General features: G+C 32.2%; 3 protein-coding genes across 5 annotated transcripts in view; 1 reads left to right on the top strand and 2 right to left on the bottom strand.

The window, feature by feature from the left end:
• The window catches only part of LOC100650950, a 41134-nt gene extending 31510 nt beyond the window's left edge, over nucleotides 1-9624 (bottom strand). For both annotated transcript variants that reach the window (XM_012314516.3, XM_003393509.4), the window contains exon 1: nucleotides 9374-9624. The gene's annotated coding sequence lies outside the window, so the exon portion shown is untranslated. The remainder of the gene's footprint in view (nucleotides 1-9373) is intronic.
• A 3141-nt stretch (nucleotides 9625-12765) lies between these two features.
• Nucleotides 12766-16636, top strand: LOC100649723 (Golgi phosphoprotein 3 homolog sauron). Its single transcript, XM_048409664.1, has 4 exons — nucleotides 12766-13432; nucleotides 13540-13786; nucleotides 13874-14049; nucleotides 14299-16636. The coding sequence occupies exons 1-4, from the start codon at nucleotides 13181-13183 to the stop codon at nucleotides 14545-14547; spliced, it is 924 nt and encodes a 307-aa protein (XP_048265621.1). The 5' UTR covers nucleotides 12766-13180; the 3' UTR covers nucleotides 14548-16636.
• A 1149-nt stretch (nucleotides 16637-17785) lies between these two features.
• LOC100651067 (damage-control phosphatase ARMT1) lies at nucleotides 17786-20423 on the bottom strand. 2 transcript variants are annotated; one of them, XM_003393510.4, is made up of 7 exons: nucleotides 20263-20423; nucleotides 20011-20173; nucleotides 19808-19913; nucleotides 19482-19729; nucleotides 19229-19414; nucleotides 18750-19140; nucleotides 17786-18671 (listed from the first exon to the last, which is right to left on the bottom strand). In XM_003393510.4, the coding sequence occupies exons 2-7, from the start codon at nucleotides 20097-20099 to the stop codon at nucleotides 18312-18314; spliced, it is 1380 nt and encodes a 459-aa protein (XP_003393558.1). In that variant the 5' UTR covers nucleotides 20100-20173; nucleotides 20263-20423; the 3' UTR covers nucleotides 17786-18311. The 2 variants fall into 2 exon arrangements, with proteins under 2 accessions (XP_003393558.1, XP_048265609.1); XM_048409652.1 differs by having other exon boundaries at nucleotides 18750-19156; nucleotides 19236-19414.
• Between the last annotated feature and the right edge of the window lie 309 nt (nucleotides 20424-20732).

The raw sequence follows: 20732 nt of genomic DNA, 5'->3' as shown, positions 1-20732 counted from the left end.
TCTTCGTGTGTACACGTTGTGCAAGTGCTGCAAGAATATTGATAGGCTTTCAAAATGAATTAACTACAAGAAACCGCCGGTGAACGATAGAGTTTCGTCGCTCGTCTATTACGCGCTTCTCTGTTTTGTAGACTTTTGTATCGTGTAATCGATTGGTTCCGTAATTATAACGATTTATTACGTTTCCTAGGAAACTGTAGTCAATTCTACGAAGCAACAGGAAATATATAATAACGGTGTAACTGTGAAATCAATTTTCCAAAAAAAAAAAAGAAAAATATATTCCCGGCGTAAAATTTATGCCTGTTTTTGTCAAAATATATCAAATACTTTGGTTCTTTGAAAGAGAACACTGAATATTTTTTCCTGAGTTATAATTAACAAATAATATGCACAATAAAATTAAAAGTAAATGAAATGTTATTAGATATATCGAGTGAAAGTTGTACGAAAGTGGCAAATTGCAGACATAACTTCGAGTGAAGTTTTTCAATGGGAATACCATCAACGTAACCATAAATAATATATTTCTAGTGAAATTAACAACCAACTAACTCTTAACTGGGAAGCAAGTCCTCGCTATCATATTTGGAGAAATGAAGAAGGAGATCAGACTATAAAATTGACAGCGGCTGTAACAACTCATTAGCTTCTACATCCACTACACAATGTAATTATTGTTTTTTCTACTCGTTATATGGCTACAGCCGCGGTAGCTGGATTGTAGAAAAAGGATTCAATATTACGTGTCGAAGGCTCGCAAGGACATATCCGGAGTTTCCTAAGAGTTCATAAAGAACTACCGGACATCCAACATGTAACGATCGCATCTTCTCAGAAAACTGGTTATAAGAGATATGTATAGGTATCTGAAAGTTGTCTTGTATACGTAGTTAGAAGCCACATTTTTATTACCTATAGAGGAAACGTAGTTAATATTAACAGCCTTGTAGGATGATATTACAGATTAATCATTTATAACCGCCAATGACCAAAACATTTTACGAACTATTTATTTAAAGCTTATCTTCGTAATGTAAGATAAGCTTCTAAATTAAGAACTATAGTATGTAATATCGCCCTGTAATGTCGCTTAAATACGATTTTGTAAAAGTCTGACTCGCGTTGACCGAAACTACTTAAGAATCTCAACGAACGCTAACGCATCAGTGGAATATAAAAATTAGACGATCCAACAACCTAGTACTGTAATAGAAACAGATTCGTAATAGACAGATATCTAACTCTATACCCTTTTTCTAACATTGATACGAAGATTTCTAGTGCGCCGTTGTTCGCGTTTCGTGGTATGCGCAAGGACACGCGCCAACTCTGGACCACGTATCCTTCTTAAGAGCTCACGACCGGAAGTCCGATACGTACGACGCAAGCAATTACGAGGGTAATCGTGGATGCTCGGAGAACTAGCTTGTTCGAAGATCGTTTTGCTCCGAGGTATCTTCGGCCACGCTCGACTTTCCGGTTTAACCGCTCCTTCTTCTAATCGCTTCTCTTCCTGCCGAACGATCTTCCCGTCCTTGGTCTTTTCCACGCACTTCGGTTAGTTGGAAAGTTCTATGCAGTCGACTCTTGGCTTCGCCGCTCCCCAATATGGTGAAACTTTACGTTGCTCGTGCATTTTACATTTGAATTTCCAAATCTTCCATTCAAACCAGTCCAATAATTGTGTTAAGTCATCGTTTAAATTAAAACAGGGAACATTGTGTAATTAGAAGAGAAATAATTTTTCGGAAGTTCGAATCACAGGCTTAAAATTAATAAACGAGAAAGAAACAAGCCTTTTTATAAAATCGAAATCGTTCTCCGTAATGTTTAATGTTTTATATAAAATTTCCATATATATTGAAAACGCCATCCAAACGGTTCACTAGCTCCGCAATTGCTCTGTTTTTGCTTTCCCACGTGTATGAGGCAGTTACGTCACTTACGGCACAAATACGATGCGTAACGGATGAAGTAGCAAAGAAGCGCCGATTTTTCTCGTGGTCATCTGATATATCAAACGAACTATCGGGGAACTAGAAATGAGATAGCGACAGCACGAAAGAGAATCCTTGAACGCCAGAGGTGTCGATATTGAACGGTGTCTAGTTTCATTCATCCAACTCTTAGAATCAGAACACTCGCCCCCGGATCGCAGACAGGAATTTTTATGAATGACCAAAGGAATCCTCTTACCTGAGTCACTATCCCCAACCATGGTCCAATACCATGAAAAGGGCCGTCAACTCGATCACGTAGATCGTTAATGCCAAACTTTCACAAAAATAAATCTTCCGCTTGGTTCTGGCTCTGACTCAGAAGTCAGAGTACTAAATTGTATTTCACACATTCGATACTTTTATTTTTTACTTTCAGATAGTTTCAGCTCCGTAAAAACGATTTTTTATGTTTTAAAAACTTCTATTTGAAGATTCTTAAAAGATGCTATGAATTTATGCGAATTAAATTCTATTTTATTAAATAAGTTGAAATTGAATAAGTCGGTTTGCTAAAAGATTGGAAAAATTTAACATTTTCAAGGTGACAATTAAATAATTACGATTCAACAGGTGAAATTAGAAGCTGTTTGTCGTTTCTGCACGTTAACTATCCTCATTAGCAAGGAGATTGGCGTTATCTCATATGAAATTTCAGTCCTTTGGTTCTGAGATTGTACACACGGTCGATGTCTCTAATATATTTTTCATTCTCGAACGCGGTAATCTCATCCTTACATAACGCAGCTACGATGACTCAATCTTGGGAACGTATGTATACAATCCGAGGAAATCTATTACAATGGAAAACCGTCATATGCGAACTTACTGTGAATTCTATTGAGTCGAGAAACTTTCGTTTCGCGTTCATTAAACACATCAAAATAACCTTTAATTTCCCCCAACTTATGCAAATATTGCTTGTTTTAACACAGAAAGTAAGCTCCAAATTATAATATACGAAAAGTAACATTTTGTTAAGATAATATAATACACATAAATAACACGAATCGATAAACGGATAAAGAGGAATCTATTTTAAGTACAAGTACTTACGTACTCGGCTGTCGCAACTTACAAGCATGTTGAACGTTCGTTCTAGAAACGTTTCCCGACTATGAAGAACACAAGTTACATTCTCTTCGTCGCTTCAATTAAAGCACGGACTCACGCGTTAAATTGTCCCATCGAGGATGAAATGCAGAGAAGTTGTCGACGTATTGAACGTTGCGCACCGGCATGTTCTTTGTTCAGGTGCTACGACACGACGCGACGCGTATTCCGAACTGTGGCTAGACTCGATCACGGTGAATACGAAACAAGATTTTCCAGCCTGTGACAACGGTGTAGAATTTAAATGCGTCGAATGTCGGTCGTAGAAATGACCATGCAGGCAATGGTTGATAGCGATTGAGGTCGCATACGAGGATCATGAAGGAGATCGTGAAAACTCGCTGGTTACCGGGTTAAAACCTAGCCGCGGGCGACCGCGTAAGATGCACAGTTAAATGGATTGCTTGAATAGAATAGTGTGAACGATAGGAATGTAAATTAACGTTTGACGGTATATGAAAAGGTGACGTTACATAAAGTAGTACAAAATGTCTTATGATAAAGATAACTGTCTATGTTCCGAATGATTTCGCTGTGCTTTGCAGTGCTGCGATTATGAATGTATGAGACAATTTAATTTTTGTACGTACGTTCGCTATTCACATCGAACGTAGTAATACAAAACATAATTAACACTTTACATGGGGTTATCTAAAAACACATGTGTCATCGTTTCTTGAACTCAAAGCCGTCATGTGTCACCAGCTGTTCAAGGACAAGGACAACTTCTCTCGAGAGCTATATTTACGAATAGCATAGAAAATACATATTTCTTTAAGTAAATCCAGAGTACGAAGAATCATATCTGATGCTAATATATTTTCTATGTGTTATTTTGGCCTTAGTCTGGATTAAATTTAAGTAACATAAATTATTATCGTATATATGCGTTTTCTTTAAATTGTACGCCAGTTGCTAATATGTTGTAGATTGTGTTAAATTTTTTTTTAATATTAGTATAAATTGCTGTTTATAAAATTTTTCGATTTAACCGTAAGAAGAATTTATGTAAAAAGTTTCAAGTAAACTACGTTGTTTATAGTATGATGAATAATTTAATGGCTCGTATTTGTGTAAATAGCAGTGGCAATTTCGACGAAAAAAGGAGAAGAAGCAAGAGAGTAATCTGTAGCTAACTGGGCAGTTTATCGACGGTTAGCTCGATAATGTTCCTCTTTCACTTTCATGTAATCCATAGCCTATTTTTATATTTTCAAAGAAGAATTAAGAAGAATTATAACGGTATAGAAAACCTCTTAACACATCACTGATTATCATCTGATTTAATGTTAATAAAACGGTTGTATTACACAATCGAAATAGATCAAGGCAATTACTCTTAAAATTACACCTTAACAGCGTATAGCTTAGTGCATTACCAGTAATAATTAAGTAAATTATTAATTATGAAATTAGGAAATTATAAAATTTGAATCATGCTTTTTTTAAAAATAGTGATCACACACTTATATCATTCCTAATATAAAGATCGATTGTTAGATACAATACGTGAAGGCATATCGTATTTTCCGTTAATTCTAGCCATTTTTGCATTTACCAGCTTGGTTATGAAGCTATAACTGCTGAAAATGTCTTACCCCATTAAAAACTAACGATCTGGTCTCCAAATATTTTTTTCTGACAAATTAGCGGAAGTAATCGAAACGCTTCGGTGATCATTAGGACGATCACTCTGTATATCCGATTTGGGGGTTTTCACGCGTAAAGCGTGTGCTGCTTTCGGTCCTTCTTAGCTTGTTACGTAACCGCCAGGATGTCAGCAAATACGGACGACCGGTTCATGAAATCCATGCATAATAATAATAATCCAACGATATGGTCGGACATAGACGGCCTTCCCGGCTGTCGGCTCGAGGCTGTTTTGATATCTGTCGGGCGAATTATTATCAGAGCATAAGAGCGAAAGGGGTACGTTCGGAAGAGAACGGGGAGGTGCCGTGACACGTGTGATACGCGCGTATGAGTTCGTTCTACCGTGACGCTGGCCGATTAAAGTTCAAGATATGGAACTGGTCCGCGTCCCTGCGAACGTGATAACTTAAATGGCAATACGCGAAACCGTGGAACGCGAGCCATGCCCGCCAGCTCTTGGACAGCCGCAATTTTACTGCAAGCTGTAGAAAAATAGGGGCGAGTATAGCCCTGAGTTATGCGTATCCCACGTTGCAATTCGTGCGTTTGTGCAATCGCGTTCCTTTCCAGGTTATCTTTTAAATTTTCCTTGATGTTTCTCTTTTTAAGGACGTTCATCCACCGCAACAGCGTGCTTCGAATTCTGATCAACGACAGAGATATGTACCTACATCGACGCATGTACCAAGAAGATTGTTTTCGTAAAATTACGAATTACAGGAAGTTTAGTCAAAGGTGCGGAGACTTTATATATAGATCGACCATTTTTAACCCTCGTCTACCTTTACTGTATTTTGTAGCATTCATCGTGAGACAGTGAGTTTCGAAGCGGTTTAAAAGACAGTATCGTTTTTTCAAAGTGGTTGACGCGTGTTAAATCGATTCTGCATGATAAATTCACGGTCCATTAAATGACTCTACCCATTTACTGGAAAATTGAACAACAAGAATTATTCGCAAAATTAACATTATATTTTAACATAGTCTGGTAAATTAAGGTTGACGACGATCACGTTCCTTCAAAATTTCGATGTATCTACTACTCACAACTTTTCCCATGCACAGCCATCGCATACATTTGAAATAGAAAAGAAAATCGAAGGAACAAAAGCTAATATCCAATATCGCGTATGTTCCTATTTGTGAAACGACATTAATTATGCAGCACGTGAAACAGCTATTGGCAGACCCCGTGCACTCGTTATATTCGGACTTTCACTCCATGCGCCACTTAAATGATATTCTCTCTTTATCTATTTCGCTGCTGGCCTCTGTTAAACGCGCATAAGTAACCATGAACAAAGCGAAGACAAGTTACTTGTTTTACATCTCGTCCTATGGAGACTGAAACACGTTGTGACACACTGGTCGTTCGTCCGTTCGTTTGTTCAAGATCACAACGTCGAATTGCATTGTGTTATAAAAGATTTACCGCAGAAAAAACACGGTACTTTCACTCGAAAGTTTTCATTTCGCGATGAGCCACACCAATGCGGTTCAACGAATACAGTTAATCGCGAATCATTTTCAGCGCCTGTAATTTTTCCGCGTGAAATCATTCTGATAATATCCGTCAAAGTGTAACATTTAAATGATCCGATTATTATATAAAAATCAAATTGTCCCTTATCCTATGAATGAACCGAATATATTGATGCAATGAATTTCTATTACGGAAGTAGTGATATAATTCCATTTTTTAGCATCAAATATCGTATATTTAATAACTCATTTTTCTCTTGTGTGTTTATTTGTTCTCGCGGTGAGTAATGTATATTATAATACTTTTTAAATTGGTTTTATTTCTTAGATCTGTTTTTCCTAAGGTGATTCGACAATTTGCCATAATTTTCCACGAACGACTATTGTGAATATATTGAATAGTGGCTATCATAGACTACGACCAATAAGAGAAGAATAACGACGCGTACGAAATTCTACTTTAATATCATCGAGTTCATTCCGTAGTTTATAAGCACACTGTAAGCACATTTCGCTTAGGTACACGAATATTTGGTGTATGTACGGAGTACGGTGTTTCCATCAAAGAAACCAGTTGGTGATCAAATCGTGAGGGAAAGAGAGGATTGCTTTGACAATAACTATACAATTCTCCGAATAATTTCACGTAGACGAATCAATTTATGAAGCTCCATAGTTCCTTGACTAAGACAGATTACTTGGGCCACGCTCATCAATCCTGAACTGCTTAGTTGATTAAATTCTTTATAATTATACGCCATTCGTTTGCTGTAATCTCGAGAGTTTTTTGATAATCTAACGAATGTTAATATATGGTTGATGAATTACGCGTGAAGTATAAATTACGAGTAGACTGTATCACCGATGAGACATGTAGTACTCCGTTTCCATACGAATCACATTTTACTATTACGTGTTTTTCATTCAGTGCTACTCAAAATTGCAGTATTAACGTCCGTTGGTAATTTATTGAGAGACTAAAAGTTGATACCATATGATTATAATACAACGGTGTTCTCATATTGCTTTTAAACAAAGTTTCTTAATTGCCACATTGACTGATAAGTCTATTTGCTATTATTATTACTGCTATTTGATTTAATTAAAAATTTCGAATCCTTAAATAATTTTTACTTGCGAAACTAATGAAAACCAAAGAGTTTCACTGTACCATATCCTGCAATTAAAAAATAACATTTCGTTTAGGGATCAGTGAATAAATCTTTAGTAATTAGGCTTCCATTCAGGCCGTAACGAAGTTCAGAATATGTGTAACATTATAATTAATTACACAAAAATTTTGCAATAAAATATGTGTGAAATATATACAACGTTTATCGAAAGAGGTTTCTGAAATACATAACGTTAACGATAAGGAGCTTAGCTATCGCTAACCCGATTAAGGTGACTCATCGTTAGTAGAATAAATAAACGTGATTCTATAAATATGTTCACATTGATATTTATATTTTTTGCTCTAAATGGTTTTGATAAATACGAAACATACTTAACGCGTCAGTTCATTTTTCATCTCATTGTCAGCTGATTATCATCTAATTCAATTACATAGTTGTTGTTGTACAAAAATTAAAATTTTTATTAGAGCACAGAAAACGTTATGAAATATGCAGATGTATTTAGAAACAATATTCTGATCTTTCCAATTAATGTTCAGTGGCATAAGACTAAATTTATCCTTCTTTGAAGCCAACACGTACGTAAGTATAATCTGCGTATTTGTTAAAATGTAGGATTAGTCATATAACGATGAGATCAGTGTGCATTCTTAGAAAAAAATCTTATCGATATCTTAAAAAACATGACAAATAAAGTATTGTTCTGTGTTTTCTTTTATCCCCTGTTTCTTTTATTAACTAATTGACATTCTTTTTATTTTCGCTTACTAAAAATAATCGTAAAATTGCTTCTATATGATTACCAGCTATTGTATTCTAGCCTTAATTTACAAACTTAATTTACTCATTACTCCCACTGGTGTCGAAGAATAGATTGTAAATATGCAAATAAATTTAAATAAATTTGCCAAAACGAAGGAGTTATAATTCTTTCAATCGATCAATATTAATCTCTAAGTAAAAATTACAATTAAAATCACGTTTAAAAGCAGTTCAGAACAAATTTAATGTACGCTAGCTAACATAGTTACTTAATATATCGTAACTCTACCATTCACCGTTAACAGTTAGTTATGTAATCCTAGCGAATCATTCAGTGTAAACGTAATGCAAGGTGCAAGTAATTGTTCGCTATAATGAATAATTGTTTATCACGAAAACGTCTCGAACGCAACAGAAATGTCAAAATTTATCTGTAGACAAAAGAAACATGACGTCGAAGAAGAAACGAATAAGAATGGGAAATATGAGACTAAAAAGCTTCCTGAAAATCAGCTGTAAGCAGATTTTAGCCATTAACCTAGCATCTCCGAAATGGTATCCATGGTAATACGTCGTTCACATCGTTAAAGTGGCGTCTTCGAAACGTTGTAAAGTGTTCTCGTTAATTATGAATAATATGATTACGCAATTCTTCCCATGGTTTCCCTTTTGTGAGACCCGGCTTCAATACATAGACAACCGGGAACTCGGCAATGATTCACAGAGAGCAGAAGAAGCGCGCGAACGAAATTCCGATAGTTGAAGATTCAACATGTATGCAAAACAACAATGTAATTTATGCGCTAATCGAATATTTCCATATAGTGAGAGTTGTTTAAAACGTACTGCAAATGATGTTTTACTAATAACTGCTCGCTTAAAATATATAAACAACATAAATATTCAAGTGATAAGACAATAAAATTGGATTCCGGTACATTTTTTGTAGCCAAAGGAAACTTTAAAACATCTTTTGTTTAATTTATATCAAGTTGTGCAACGGGCCAATGTGTGATTCGTAAAATATTTTAACAGCTGTCTCAAGCCAAACACTCACTATCCTGTTACCGCTAATAAAATTATAAAATACACCATGAAAGAAGAGCAAGCAATATTTTGACGAATCGATCAAAGTACGTAACGAAAGAAACAATCCTTAACGTTGTTCCCACATTATTCTATCAAAGGTCGTTACAGAATTCAAGTTAATAAATTCCTTTAACTTACCTGATACCTGTCCTCGTAAAAAATTGATGCGTTCAACAGAGGTCCCACTGAATCATCGTCGGTTCTGTTTGTAATAGTGTATCCTTTCTATGGTATATGCTTGCGTTTTCTCTAAAAATGCACAATTAAGAGCAAAATTTCACTATACACGAGTGAAGACCTGACAGAGCCACTACGATAGGAGGGAATACGATCAGGTACCATCTGTTTAGACCGACCGAGCGGGTCCGGACGACTGAACGTGCCTCTCGTTGCGCCTTCACCGACAGCCTCGATTCCTACCTTCTCTTTCTCTTTTTCTCTCTCCCCATTGTAGAGTGTATCTCCCTTTCCCTCTATATAAACAGAAATTGTACAGTGACAATTTGTTCTAACGATCACCGATTTTAAATCAATTTATACATAATAAGTGACTTTTGATATTACTCTACATGTGTTTATGCATTTACAATTTTACGTTACGATCTTTCTTGATAAATTGATATGATATATGGATACCAAGGAATCATTTAAATATTGTAATCTTATTGGATTGTTTAAATATATGTAACTTTTGTTTTCAACAAATATTTGAACATATGGACATTCTTGGTTAGACCATTATACTGTTTAATCAGATGGATAATGTCGATTACATCTTTTTTCGATAAATATAGATTTGCTATTATGGCAGCACAGTTTATTCGTTTGTTGTGTAATAAAATTTATTTAGCTTAAGGGACTATCTGCTTGAATCGCTTTTCTTTAACAAATATTCGTCTCAATTATTGAATTTTCAAATTTTAAGATTTTTCAAGTATAATCAACAATTTTCGTCAAATAGTCTTTGTCATAATTAGATAATGGATATTTGACTCAATTATCCATAATAGATATATTTTTTCAAAAGTTACAATCTTCGACATGATGTAGAACATAACTATCTTCATTTCCGTTATTCTTTCCTCTATTTATAAGTTATTGTACAGAGTAAAGCTATGCAGCGATGCCGTATAGGCGTGGAATTGACATTGAGCAGGAAAGGGGAATAGTTATCCTTCTTATCCAAGTTGTATGGGGAAAGGCATGCGAGAAAAGATTTGTGACATTTAAATATTTTACTTGATAAATATTTAATAAACACGCGACATTTGAATTCATATCGAAGATCGTTAATACACTGGTAAAACGATATCTATAGATTATAATTATCGAAATTTGATCAGCGGTTCTTACTTTTTTTAATTATTATCACAAATCAAAATTGTTTCTCTTAAAATAGGTATCCGAGTATTTCTTCTACCAATGAAAATTAATGATACTGTATAAATATATAGATTTTAATCCTTAAAAACGTGAAGGTTATTAAGGAGTTTTATTTTCTATACCTTTGACACACATAAACAGAAAAAATAGTTTATTCCTTTTGTAAATATATTTTTGTTACATTTGCACTTGTTCGTACCCGCTTCATGCAAGTGTGGGCACCGACACCGACACCGACATTGAACGGTTGACATTGAGCGCCGGAAACGATCATTAAGCTCAATATCAGCGTACACCACGATCGGCTGTAGAGTGTCACTAACCCCGATAATACAGTGATTATACCTCGCTTGAATACAAAACATTTTACGTATGTATTTTCTAACACGATAGATAGTTGAACATGCAGATATGTTGAAATTATGCGTTTGGTTTGGGTTAGGTTTGAGTTAGGTTTAGATTGAATGTAAATGACAATAATAAAACAGAGAATAAACAGAAAGTAATGTCATAAAGGAAATTATAAAAATAATCGTTATCACAACTAACATAACCTTTTCTAGCTTGCGTATTTCCTATACTATAATTTACAGTCATGGCTGTTTAGATACTTTACTACTTCTTTCTGCGCCAATCACCATATATTGATATTTCTGAATTTACCAAGATAACCGTTCGTACAAAGTTTTACGTAACATCGAGTGATGCGGATACATAGTATACGGTATACGCGAGAACACGTATCATTTTATTAGTACTTTCGAGGACACGTATAGTTTAACTGTAAAAGTTAATGATTCGCTGTGAAACGACAACGCAAGCCTCACAGGCTGTAATTTTCGTTTCGCTCCATTGTTCACGAGCAATAAAAAATAATCGTTACCGTGTTACTGGTTCTATATGCACATTTACAAGAACAGAGAGTGACGAGCATTTTTCTTTCATTGTTCTGGTTACATATTAGCGTCTTTCCCTTTATCGAAGAAAGCCAGCAGATATTGCTTGCTAAAATAGTATGTATGTATCTATATGATACATATGAAAATCTCTGGTGTCTTAACATTAATAGAAAGATATTAGTTATTACTATGGCATCGTTTTTACTATGTTTCGTGGTTAGAAAAGTCACGTCTGATAAAATAGAGATATACCAGAGCGCGGTAATTCAGTTACATTTGCCACGAACGTTATTTTATGTTGCTATTATGTAATAATCTTATAATGTAGAAAAGCCCTCATTCAGATATTAGTATTTTGCATTATGTGAATTCTTCGCGAGAGTAATTAAGTACCATATACGTAAATATTGCGATCTAATAAAATAGTACCACGGTTGCTACATTAATTACAATACAAAAAGGTGTACACTTTATCCGGGTTATGCTATTCTGTTGTTTGATAAGTATTCGAAATTCGTTTCATTACGTGTTTACAGTGCATGGAAGAAGTTGATTTAACCGGAGGATTTATTGTTGGTGAGGTTATTATCAGAAATGGAACGGTCTTTGAGTGCTTTGTATCATATAATCGCATTTCTAACCATTGTAAAGTATATTGTAGGATTGAAAATAAAATGCTTTGTGTGTTCGTAAATGTTACGGATCTCCTTCCAATCGAAATATAATAACGTTAGTCTACTTCGGTATTGCAAAGGAAACGAAACAAACTTTAAAAAAAGGATAGTAGTATTTAAAATTTTCAGTACTTTGAATTAAACAAAGTCGAATCAACAGGGATTTTTCAATTTTACACTTTTCTAAAAATATACATATATATTTGCTCATATACATACAATCATTAATAGTTGAAAATAGCAAAATTTGTTTCAAACTATTTGATGTTGTATTTCATAAACAGATATAATTTAAGAAAACGTATTCAGTTTTAATTGTTCATCAAAATTTATTTGAGGAATCGGAGGAAACGAACTTTTGCGCACGGGCATGCAAAACTCATGACAAGATATTACATATGTATATATACATATGTACGTGGATGGGTTTTTTAATTATTACAGGAAGTTTTATATAAACTTGACATGACGATGATAAACAAAACTACCGATATTACCGACCGAACGGCAGGATCTCTCTGTCTGAGTCGAGTGAGCATTCTAAACAATTGCAATACGCGGTGCGCGATTCGCATCCTAGGCTCGATGAGTGTTGAGAGTTGAGAGGGCCTTGATCGGAGCTGTGATAGGTTTCTTTCCGAAAACATTAGCGCCGAGGTAAATGTATCGCAGAAATAACGAACTACGTTGAGTACGATAGTGTTACGCATAACGTATAGAGGCTTGTTTTTAATTGTGTATAATACAAACGTAATAAAAACAGATAATACTAGTGGAACAAAATAACGACATTCGCAAAGATTGGCCATCTTGAAAAGATATGTCATATTTGTTAAAACGTCAACAATATAGTGTGTATTGTTCAATACATGCCGCCAGATTGCTTTAACTACGGTTGACTACACACCTAATCATCGGAAGTAAAGGCGACACGGTGGCGTATTTGACACGCGGACGTAATCGTAAAAGAAGCACAGCTTCGTCAAATAATGAATCGCACTGACGGATTGGTACAACGACGACGTGTTGTTAACAGCAGTAGTGGTAGTGGTCTAGGCCAGGATGGCTCTAATGATATTAGCCAAGATGATAAACTATCTGGCCATGGTATGGATACAGACTGTACCATGCAAAAAGATCTTAATTCAAATCCCAAGATCGACGAATCCCAAGATTCTGATAAGGAAACCAGATTGACACTCATGGAGGAAGTTTTATTACTTGGCCTGAAGGACAAGGAGGTTTGCTGACATTATTGTCAACTCTGTAGTTAATTTCTTTGCTGTCATGCATAGTAAAATGTATTATAAATCAATACCCGAGTTTTAAAACATATATTTTCTTACAGGGTTACACATCATTTTGGAATGATTGCATAAGTTCCGGATTACGTGGTTGTATTTTGGCAGAACTTGGATTCCGTGGTCGTGTAGAACTAGAAAAAGCTGGTATGCGCAAAAAGGGACTATTGGTGAGGAAACTTCTACTGAAAAATGATGCTCCTACAGGAGATGTTCTGTTAGACGAAGCTATAAAACACCTAAAAGAAACTGATCCACCTGAAACTGTTCCTAGTTGGATTGAATATCTCAGTGGTTAGTTAAGCATGAAAATATACTTATTTGATAACAAATTTTTTATAATATACTCCTATAATATCTTAAATATCTTTCCTTATTTAGGAGAAACATGGAATCCACTCAAATTAAGATATCAGTTGAAAAATGTTAGAGAAAGATTAGCTAAAAATCTTGTTGAGAAAGGAGTTTTGACAACTGAAAAACAGAATTTCTTACTCTTTGATATGACAACTCATCCTCTTACTGATAATCTTGCCAAAAGTCGACTTGTAAAAAAGGTAAATTCTTTTTGTATTATTTTTTAGTTTACTCGTTATCTTTAATTTAAGTTTCAACTCATTATGTCTTTAGTTTACTCATTATATTTAAGTGAAAGTAATATCTTATTACCTATATATAAATTTATATATACATAAAAGTGTAAACACGATTAAATTGTATGAATCTTGTTTAAAAGATTGTTGAAATTAAAAAATTATAATGACAGGGAAATTATATATAAAAAATGTATTTTTTATATCTCTCAGATTCAAGAAGCCGTGTTAAGCCGCTGGGTCAATGATGCTGGCCGTATGGATAGGCGAATATTAGCTTTAGTTATTTTAGCTCATGCAGCTGATGTATTAGAAAATGCGTTTGCACCTCTCTCAGATGACGACTATGAACTAGCGATGCGACGAGTGCGAACATTATTGGACCTTGACTTTGAAGCAGAAGCTGCTAAACCTAATGCTAATCCAGTCCTTTGGGCGGTATTTGCTGCATTCACTAAGTAACAATTCTTTCACAAATTACAAGTGTATAAAGCAAATATTGGATACTAGTATGAATACTTGGGACTATCAAATTTACAGAAATTTTTGTTGCAATCTGAAATGGAGTAGCTGCAAGTGTTATTAATGATCATACAATTCAGACCAAATACCTTGTGTAAAGCAGACTTAGAATATTAGTCATTTCCATTACTGTTATTTAATACATTTGATAGCTGAATTATGAATGTTCATATTTAAATATTATAAAAAGAAAAAAAGAATAACAAAATTTAAGGTATGAATGAGTACTTTGCGTGTGGGGTAGTGCCATGTCAGCTCAGGAACAAAAGATTGCACTGTGCTGAGTTTTGTCCCATATCTTCTCTGTGTCTATTATCTGAACATGGACTGCAAATACATATGTTTACAGACGCGACAATTATGTGGCAGACATTTAATGTTGGATCAAATGTCACATTTCTGATAGTTGTCTAAATGTGAAAGCAATGAAAGTAATTCTTTGCACAGTGGTGACGAATTTTTATCGTTTCTTTACGTCTTCTTTATAGAAAACTGGATTATAGTAGGTTTATACTTCCAAAATCTGTTTTTATTTTTTTTTAACTAGTGTATACTTATAGTTTCACTAGGTGGCAGTAAAGTACTCAGATGTCAACAATAGTTTATGAAAGTCATTTCTATCCCACTTAAATCTTTCTCGATGTATCGATATGATCTATGATGAAATGTAACATGGGAATAGTTGGAGGTAGCAAACGAATATGTCGAAGCTATTATGTTCTTAATTAATACGCGGTACGCACGTATGTTCCCGGTAAATTTTGTTGTTAACCTATCGTATATATGTTACTGTTGTTAACATTATACGATGTGATATGATACGATATGATAAGTAGAAAAAATATAAAGTGGGGATTGTTTGTTATAATTAGTGTATCAAGGCAAATGAAATTAAAGACGAATAAGGGACTTTCAAGAATTATAATTGTTACTAATGTCAGTAACATATACTATCGTCTTTTACAAATCTTTAAATGTGTATAGGGTGATCAAGAAATATTTAATCTTTCTTTGAAATGTTTGTACAATCGTAATAATTTATTTATCGGACATTTAAATATCTTCTAGCAACATTTGAATGATCAATGTATGAAAAACAATTCAATTATTTCACTTTTTCATCTATTTTTTCATATATCGTAAATATGCCTTAGATTAATAAAATCGTAAATTTGTGCAATTACTTAATATTCGGTCTCAAATCTTTGTTCATTACGAAAATCGAATATTTATAATAAGTTTAGTATGTATTTAACAATGGCATTTCTGAGTATTTAGTTCACAAATTATATTTGTGGAAATATATTGATCTTTTAAATGGAAGGTATATTGTTATTTTTGACAATATTTAAGCTGATCATATTGATTTGAATATATGTTTTATATTATTACCTTTTATTTAAAAACTATAAAAATTTTAGGTTCATATATTTTAAATACACATAAGAGTCAGTTTCAGTATCTACATTAGAACGGATTAAACAGTTTCAAATGTATTTGTGCCTTTTATGGTTATAATAGTAGTTAAAAATTTTGTACTTGTAGGATTAGAACTTTACCACTAATTTAACTAATTTAATAATAGATCTTTTTAGTTTAAAGCAGCATGTTATGTTATCTTTGATTAATATTTCTTGGAACATCCTGTATGTATTCAACTGAATTTGTTCATAATGTTGAGGGGTTCCCTACATAAGTTTATATAATATAAAATTATTTTATGTGTTTAAATATTATGTATTATAGAACAATAAACTTATTTTTGTTTATATAAACATATATTGACATACATTTTGGAAATAATAAATAAGAGCAAAAGAAATAGATATTCTAAAATCTTTTTATATTGCTGCCTTAGTACTATAAAGTTATAAACATATATAGATTTTTTTATGTTACTGCAATATTGGAATACTATTATACTGCATCCAAAATAACATAAATACTTATTGAAAGAGATTTAAAAAGTATGAGCTATTGTTAAATTTCTTGTAATACAGCAAAATAGTCAATAAATATCATAATTTTATACCTGTATATTATTAAAGAATTTGTTTGACAAGATAATTTAAATTGTCTTAAAAAAGAGCTTGCTGGACAAACGCATTTCATAAATATTAAGCATTTTTAGCATTTATTATTACGATGTTACTGATAGTAAAGTAACTAATTTCTATAAATTCAAATTGATGTTATTCATGAGTATTATTGATGGGTATATGTAAATTAAAATTTTTTTATTAATAATTAAATTTTTTAATTACTAAGAGTTCTACTGCCACTTGGTAGGATATTTGCAAGTTCTTTTAACTGTAGAGTATGGTGCTACATATAAATATTTGGAGTATATATTCACTAAAAATTTTAAGTCTAATACTTTATATTATTATTATCCTTTTTTTTAAATTTAAGATAAGAGAAATAGAATAGAGATACTCTTTTAATTTCGAGGACACATGTTACAATTAGTACTTTCATCATATCAAATTAGATGTAATTACAACAATCTAATATATGTTTATTTTAACTATCAAAAGCTAGTATTTTATATTAGCTGTTATAATATAACATTATGGATGTATTAATATTTTGTAAAAATTATTTTTGTAGAAATGATGTTTGATATTTTTGATTCATCATTTTCTTTTGTTTTATATAAATATACTTACGTTATGAGTAATATACCTTTCCAAATACATTTATATATCACATGACTGTAAAAATTATATACTTTTACGATTGAAACATGTTATTCATTGTGTTATATACATTTTATTTAAAAAAGTGTTTTAGAGTGAATTGTATTTGGTAAAGAATACATTCCTTATTCTAATACTATTTTATCATAACTAATATTTTGTATAATTTGGTTTTAATAAATGAAAGTAAAAAAGCGTATATTTTTCAATATAAATTTATAATATGGATTGGTATATTAAAACATACATTTGGAATTACATTAAATGATACAGATTAATTGTATACTATTATCATTGTATATCATTAATGTATATAATGATAATAAAGCAATTATTTATTATTTAAGTATTTATAGAAATGAGATATATACAAATATAGGATAAAATAACATAGCATATAAGAAACATACAAATCAATGCTTATTATTTACATGGATTTTGAAGAATTCTAATTCAAGATAAAAAGAACATGAATAAGGTTTTGAAATAGAATTCGCAAAATTTTATTTTATGTTCTATGTTTATGCGTGTACAGTATTTTATCTATAATTAATAAATCATTTATTTTGGAAAAATAGTTTGTAGTATGGAAATTTCAATTACAAAACTAATATTATAATACAAAATATAATACATATTTAGAAATTTGTATGAGAAATTCAAAAAGACAATTACTAAAGACATAATTACTGAAATATAATTATAGAGTAGCTTTTGATAATTATTTTCATAGCTTGCATCACATACTTATTATACAATTTAAATAATCATTAATCATGTATGTGTTCATTAACTGCTATAATAATTGGATTATATATGTAATTTTTGTAGTTGGAAATTGATAAACTATACATAATATATACAATCAATTCTGTACACTGAATATACAATGGATGAAATGCATCAGAACTGTGAATAGTACACATTTAATACAAAATATATGCAGCAGCACATAGAAATTTGTTCATAGTTCAATGTTTCTGATATCTTATGGTTCATAGAATTTTAACATGTTTTGTTAGAACATTGACAAGTTCCAGCTATTGTAGTTTGAATAAGTCCATATTGCCCTGTAAACATCCAACTTTCATCTTCCTTAAATAATTCTTCTGCTACACCTGGTACTAAACCAACACATACATCAGATTTTACAGTTCTCAAACTTAAGATATTTGTTGGATGAAACCCTCTTAATGATTGTTTAAATTCTGTTGTATATTCCCAATTTATATCTCCTAGTAATTTCCTATAATTTAAATCACCTTTGAATATTGCTAATTTAGCTTCTGATAATTTAGCATATAATTTTGAGTCACGTTTCTTCATCTCTGCAAAATCATAAGGACTTGTCCAATATAGTTCTACCTAAATAAGATATGGAAGATATTAATATTTTGTAAGAATTATATTTTTAAATTAACAAAAAGAAAAGAAACAGATTACCTCAATAGACCATACATTATTCTTCAGATAGTTAGCTAATTCTTGTATACTTTCATTTGGTGAATTTTCCATGTATGTTAGAATCCAGTGAAAATCATTTGCTGTTGTGTCACTGATATACCATGGATAACGTTTTACATAAAACCTGATTTTTCTGGCAAGTTTACTTGCAATTAAGAATGCTGCTAAGCATAAATCAGTAAACAATTCATAACCTGCATTATCAAGTATTATATCTACAATATTTGTATCATCACTGTCTTTGTTCCTTAATAAATTCCAAACGAATTCTAAATTGTTTACAAGAATGTCTTTATCTAATGTCTTTAATACTTCTATAGGATTAGTACTTTGACTAACTTCTGCTCCTGCACTTAAAGATAAATCACATCTACAAAGAATATATTCTGATAAATTTAATGACAGAATTACATGCAAAAAATTAAGATAGAAAATGTAGCGAAGGAAATAAAGCATACTTGTTACCCCAAAGATTTGATTTAAGAAGTTTAAAAAGTTCGTCTTTGGTTTCGACTATCGATAGATTTCCTACTTTATGTATGAGGTTCACAGTATAAGTAGAAAGTGCTTCTATGCTAGCCAGTGAATTTGTAAATGCATTCTGTTTCTGTTGTTCGAAAGGATCATAGTTTTTCATAGATTTCCTGAAAATAAAAAAGTTCACATATTTGTATTACATACTATTGATTATTAATTTTTCTTGGAACTTACAGGAGAGCAAATTCTTGTGCAAGTGCCCGATACATATAGCATTCACAATATAGCCAAGAAGTATTAAACCATGTTGGTGTTCCCTCCTCTATTTCAGTTCTTTTTATTAGATATTTATTCCATTCTTCAGCATCATTGTCTTTACTATCAGGTAGCAATTGTAGAGGTTTTAAAGTTTTATTTGTTGCTATTTCATTTTTTAATTTACTGATAAATCCTGTTATTTGTTTAATTTCTTCTGTGGCATTCTAAACAGTTTAAAAGTTATAGGTGTTTGACATAAGTCACTAGATTTTATCAAATGAATCTTCAAATGTGTGTTTTACCTCTCCATATATTTCAGCAATATTTTCTTTGTTACGACTGAGAGTATCAATTATTTTTGTTAAAATTACTGGTAATCTATCTTTAATTGTTATATAAGCAAAACTCCTGTAAAAAACATAAGGAGATATTAATAAACGATGGGTACATAAGTTTCAGAGTATTTTTATTCCTAGGTTAAATAGAAGTAAAAAATTTGTTCTACCTTTTATAGATTCCTGATAAACATACTCCAAAGGGTGTCTGTATATCTTGTAGGTCTCGAATGTCTACGGAATTTGATCTTTGGGTCATGATATCACTATTCAAATTTATTATTACTGTTAGACTGCAATAGATCACAATAAGTTGTGGCTACAGCGTGAACTCTGAAATGAATAAATACGAACAAACACCAACGATATCTCATATTTTTTCACAATTTTTGTTACGTAACTGAATAAAGATTGTTGTATACCTCGTGCTTTTATTTCTTTCAATCTATGGTACGGCTATCGTTTCCTTTTTGGTATATTCTACGGAAATTAGACTATGATCAGCAGAGAACGAACGAAGTGTTACTATATGATTGTAAGCACGTGCAATGCGCGTGCGTATGTGTTGCGGAATACTGTTTCGTCATCATTCATATACACATGCATACATATGTACGTACCTCAAAACGAGCAACGAGCGCGTAAATTGTTCCGTATTTGATAACACGCAAGCAGCATAATTTATAACGTGAATCGTAAATTGATCATAATTCATAACAGTTCATATGTATATCTCAAACAATAGAAATACCGGTATTTAATTTGAATTAAAATATTTAATTCTTAACATTATTGATATTTCGTAGAATTAATGATCAATTATTTCTTTTTTATTCTAGTATATTTTGGTAATTCTTTTTATTCTGGTACGATACAATAGATATTACTCCCA

The sequence above is a fragment of the Bombus terrestris genome, chromosome 2 (genome assembly GCF_910591885.1).
Source record: "Bombus terrestris chromosome 2, iyBomTerr1.2, whole genome shotgun sequence".
In the NCBI taxonomy this organism is placed as follows: domain Eukaryota; kingdom Metazoa; phylum Arthropoda; class Insecta; order Hymenoptera; family Apidae; genus Bombus; species Bombus terrestris.
This window is presented reverse-complemented; position numbering and strand designations above follow the sequence as displayed.

Bases quoted from the DNA above. Each gene is read 5' to 3' on its own strand.
- LOC100649723 (XM_048409664.1), top strand. From the start codon at position 13,181: ATGAATCGCACTGACGGATTGGTACAACGACGACGTGTTGTTAACAGC. The intron at 13,787-13,873 runs GTTAGTTAAGCA...TTCCTTATTTAG, and splicing joins TTGGATTGAATATCTCAGTG to GAGAAACATGGAATCCACTC. The intron at 14,050-14,298 runs GTAAATTCTTTT...TATATCTCTCAG, and splicing joins AAAGTCGACTTGTAAAAAAG to ATTCAAGAAGCCGTGTTAAG.
- LOC100651067 (XM_048409652.1), bottom strand. From the start codon at position 20,099: ATGACCCAAAGATCAAATTCCGTAGACATTCGAGACCTACAAGATATA. The intron at 19,914-20,010 runs GTAGAACAAATT...TGTTTTTTACAG, and splicing joins TTATCAGGAATCTATAAAAG to GAGTTTTGCTTATATAACAA. The intron at 19,157-19,235 runs GTAACAAGTATG...TAAATTTATCAG, and splicing joins TCTTAAATCAAATCTTTGGG to AATATATTCTTTGTAGATGT.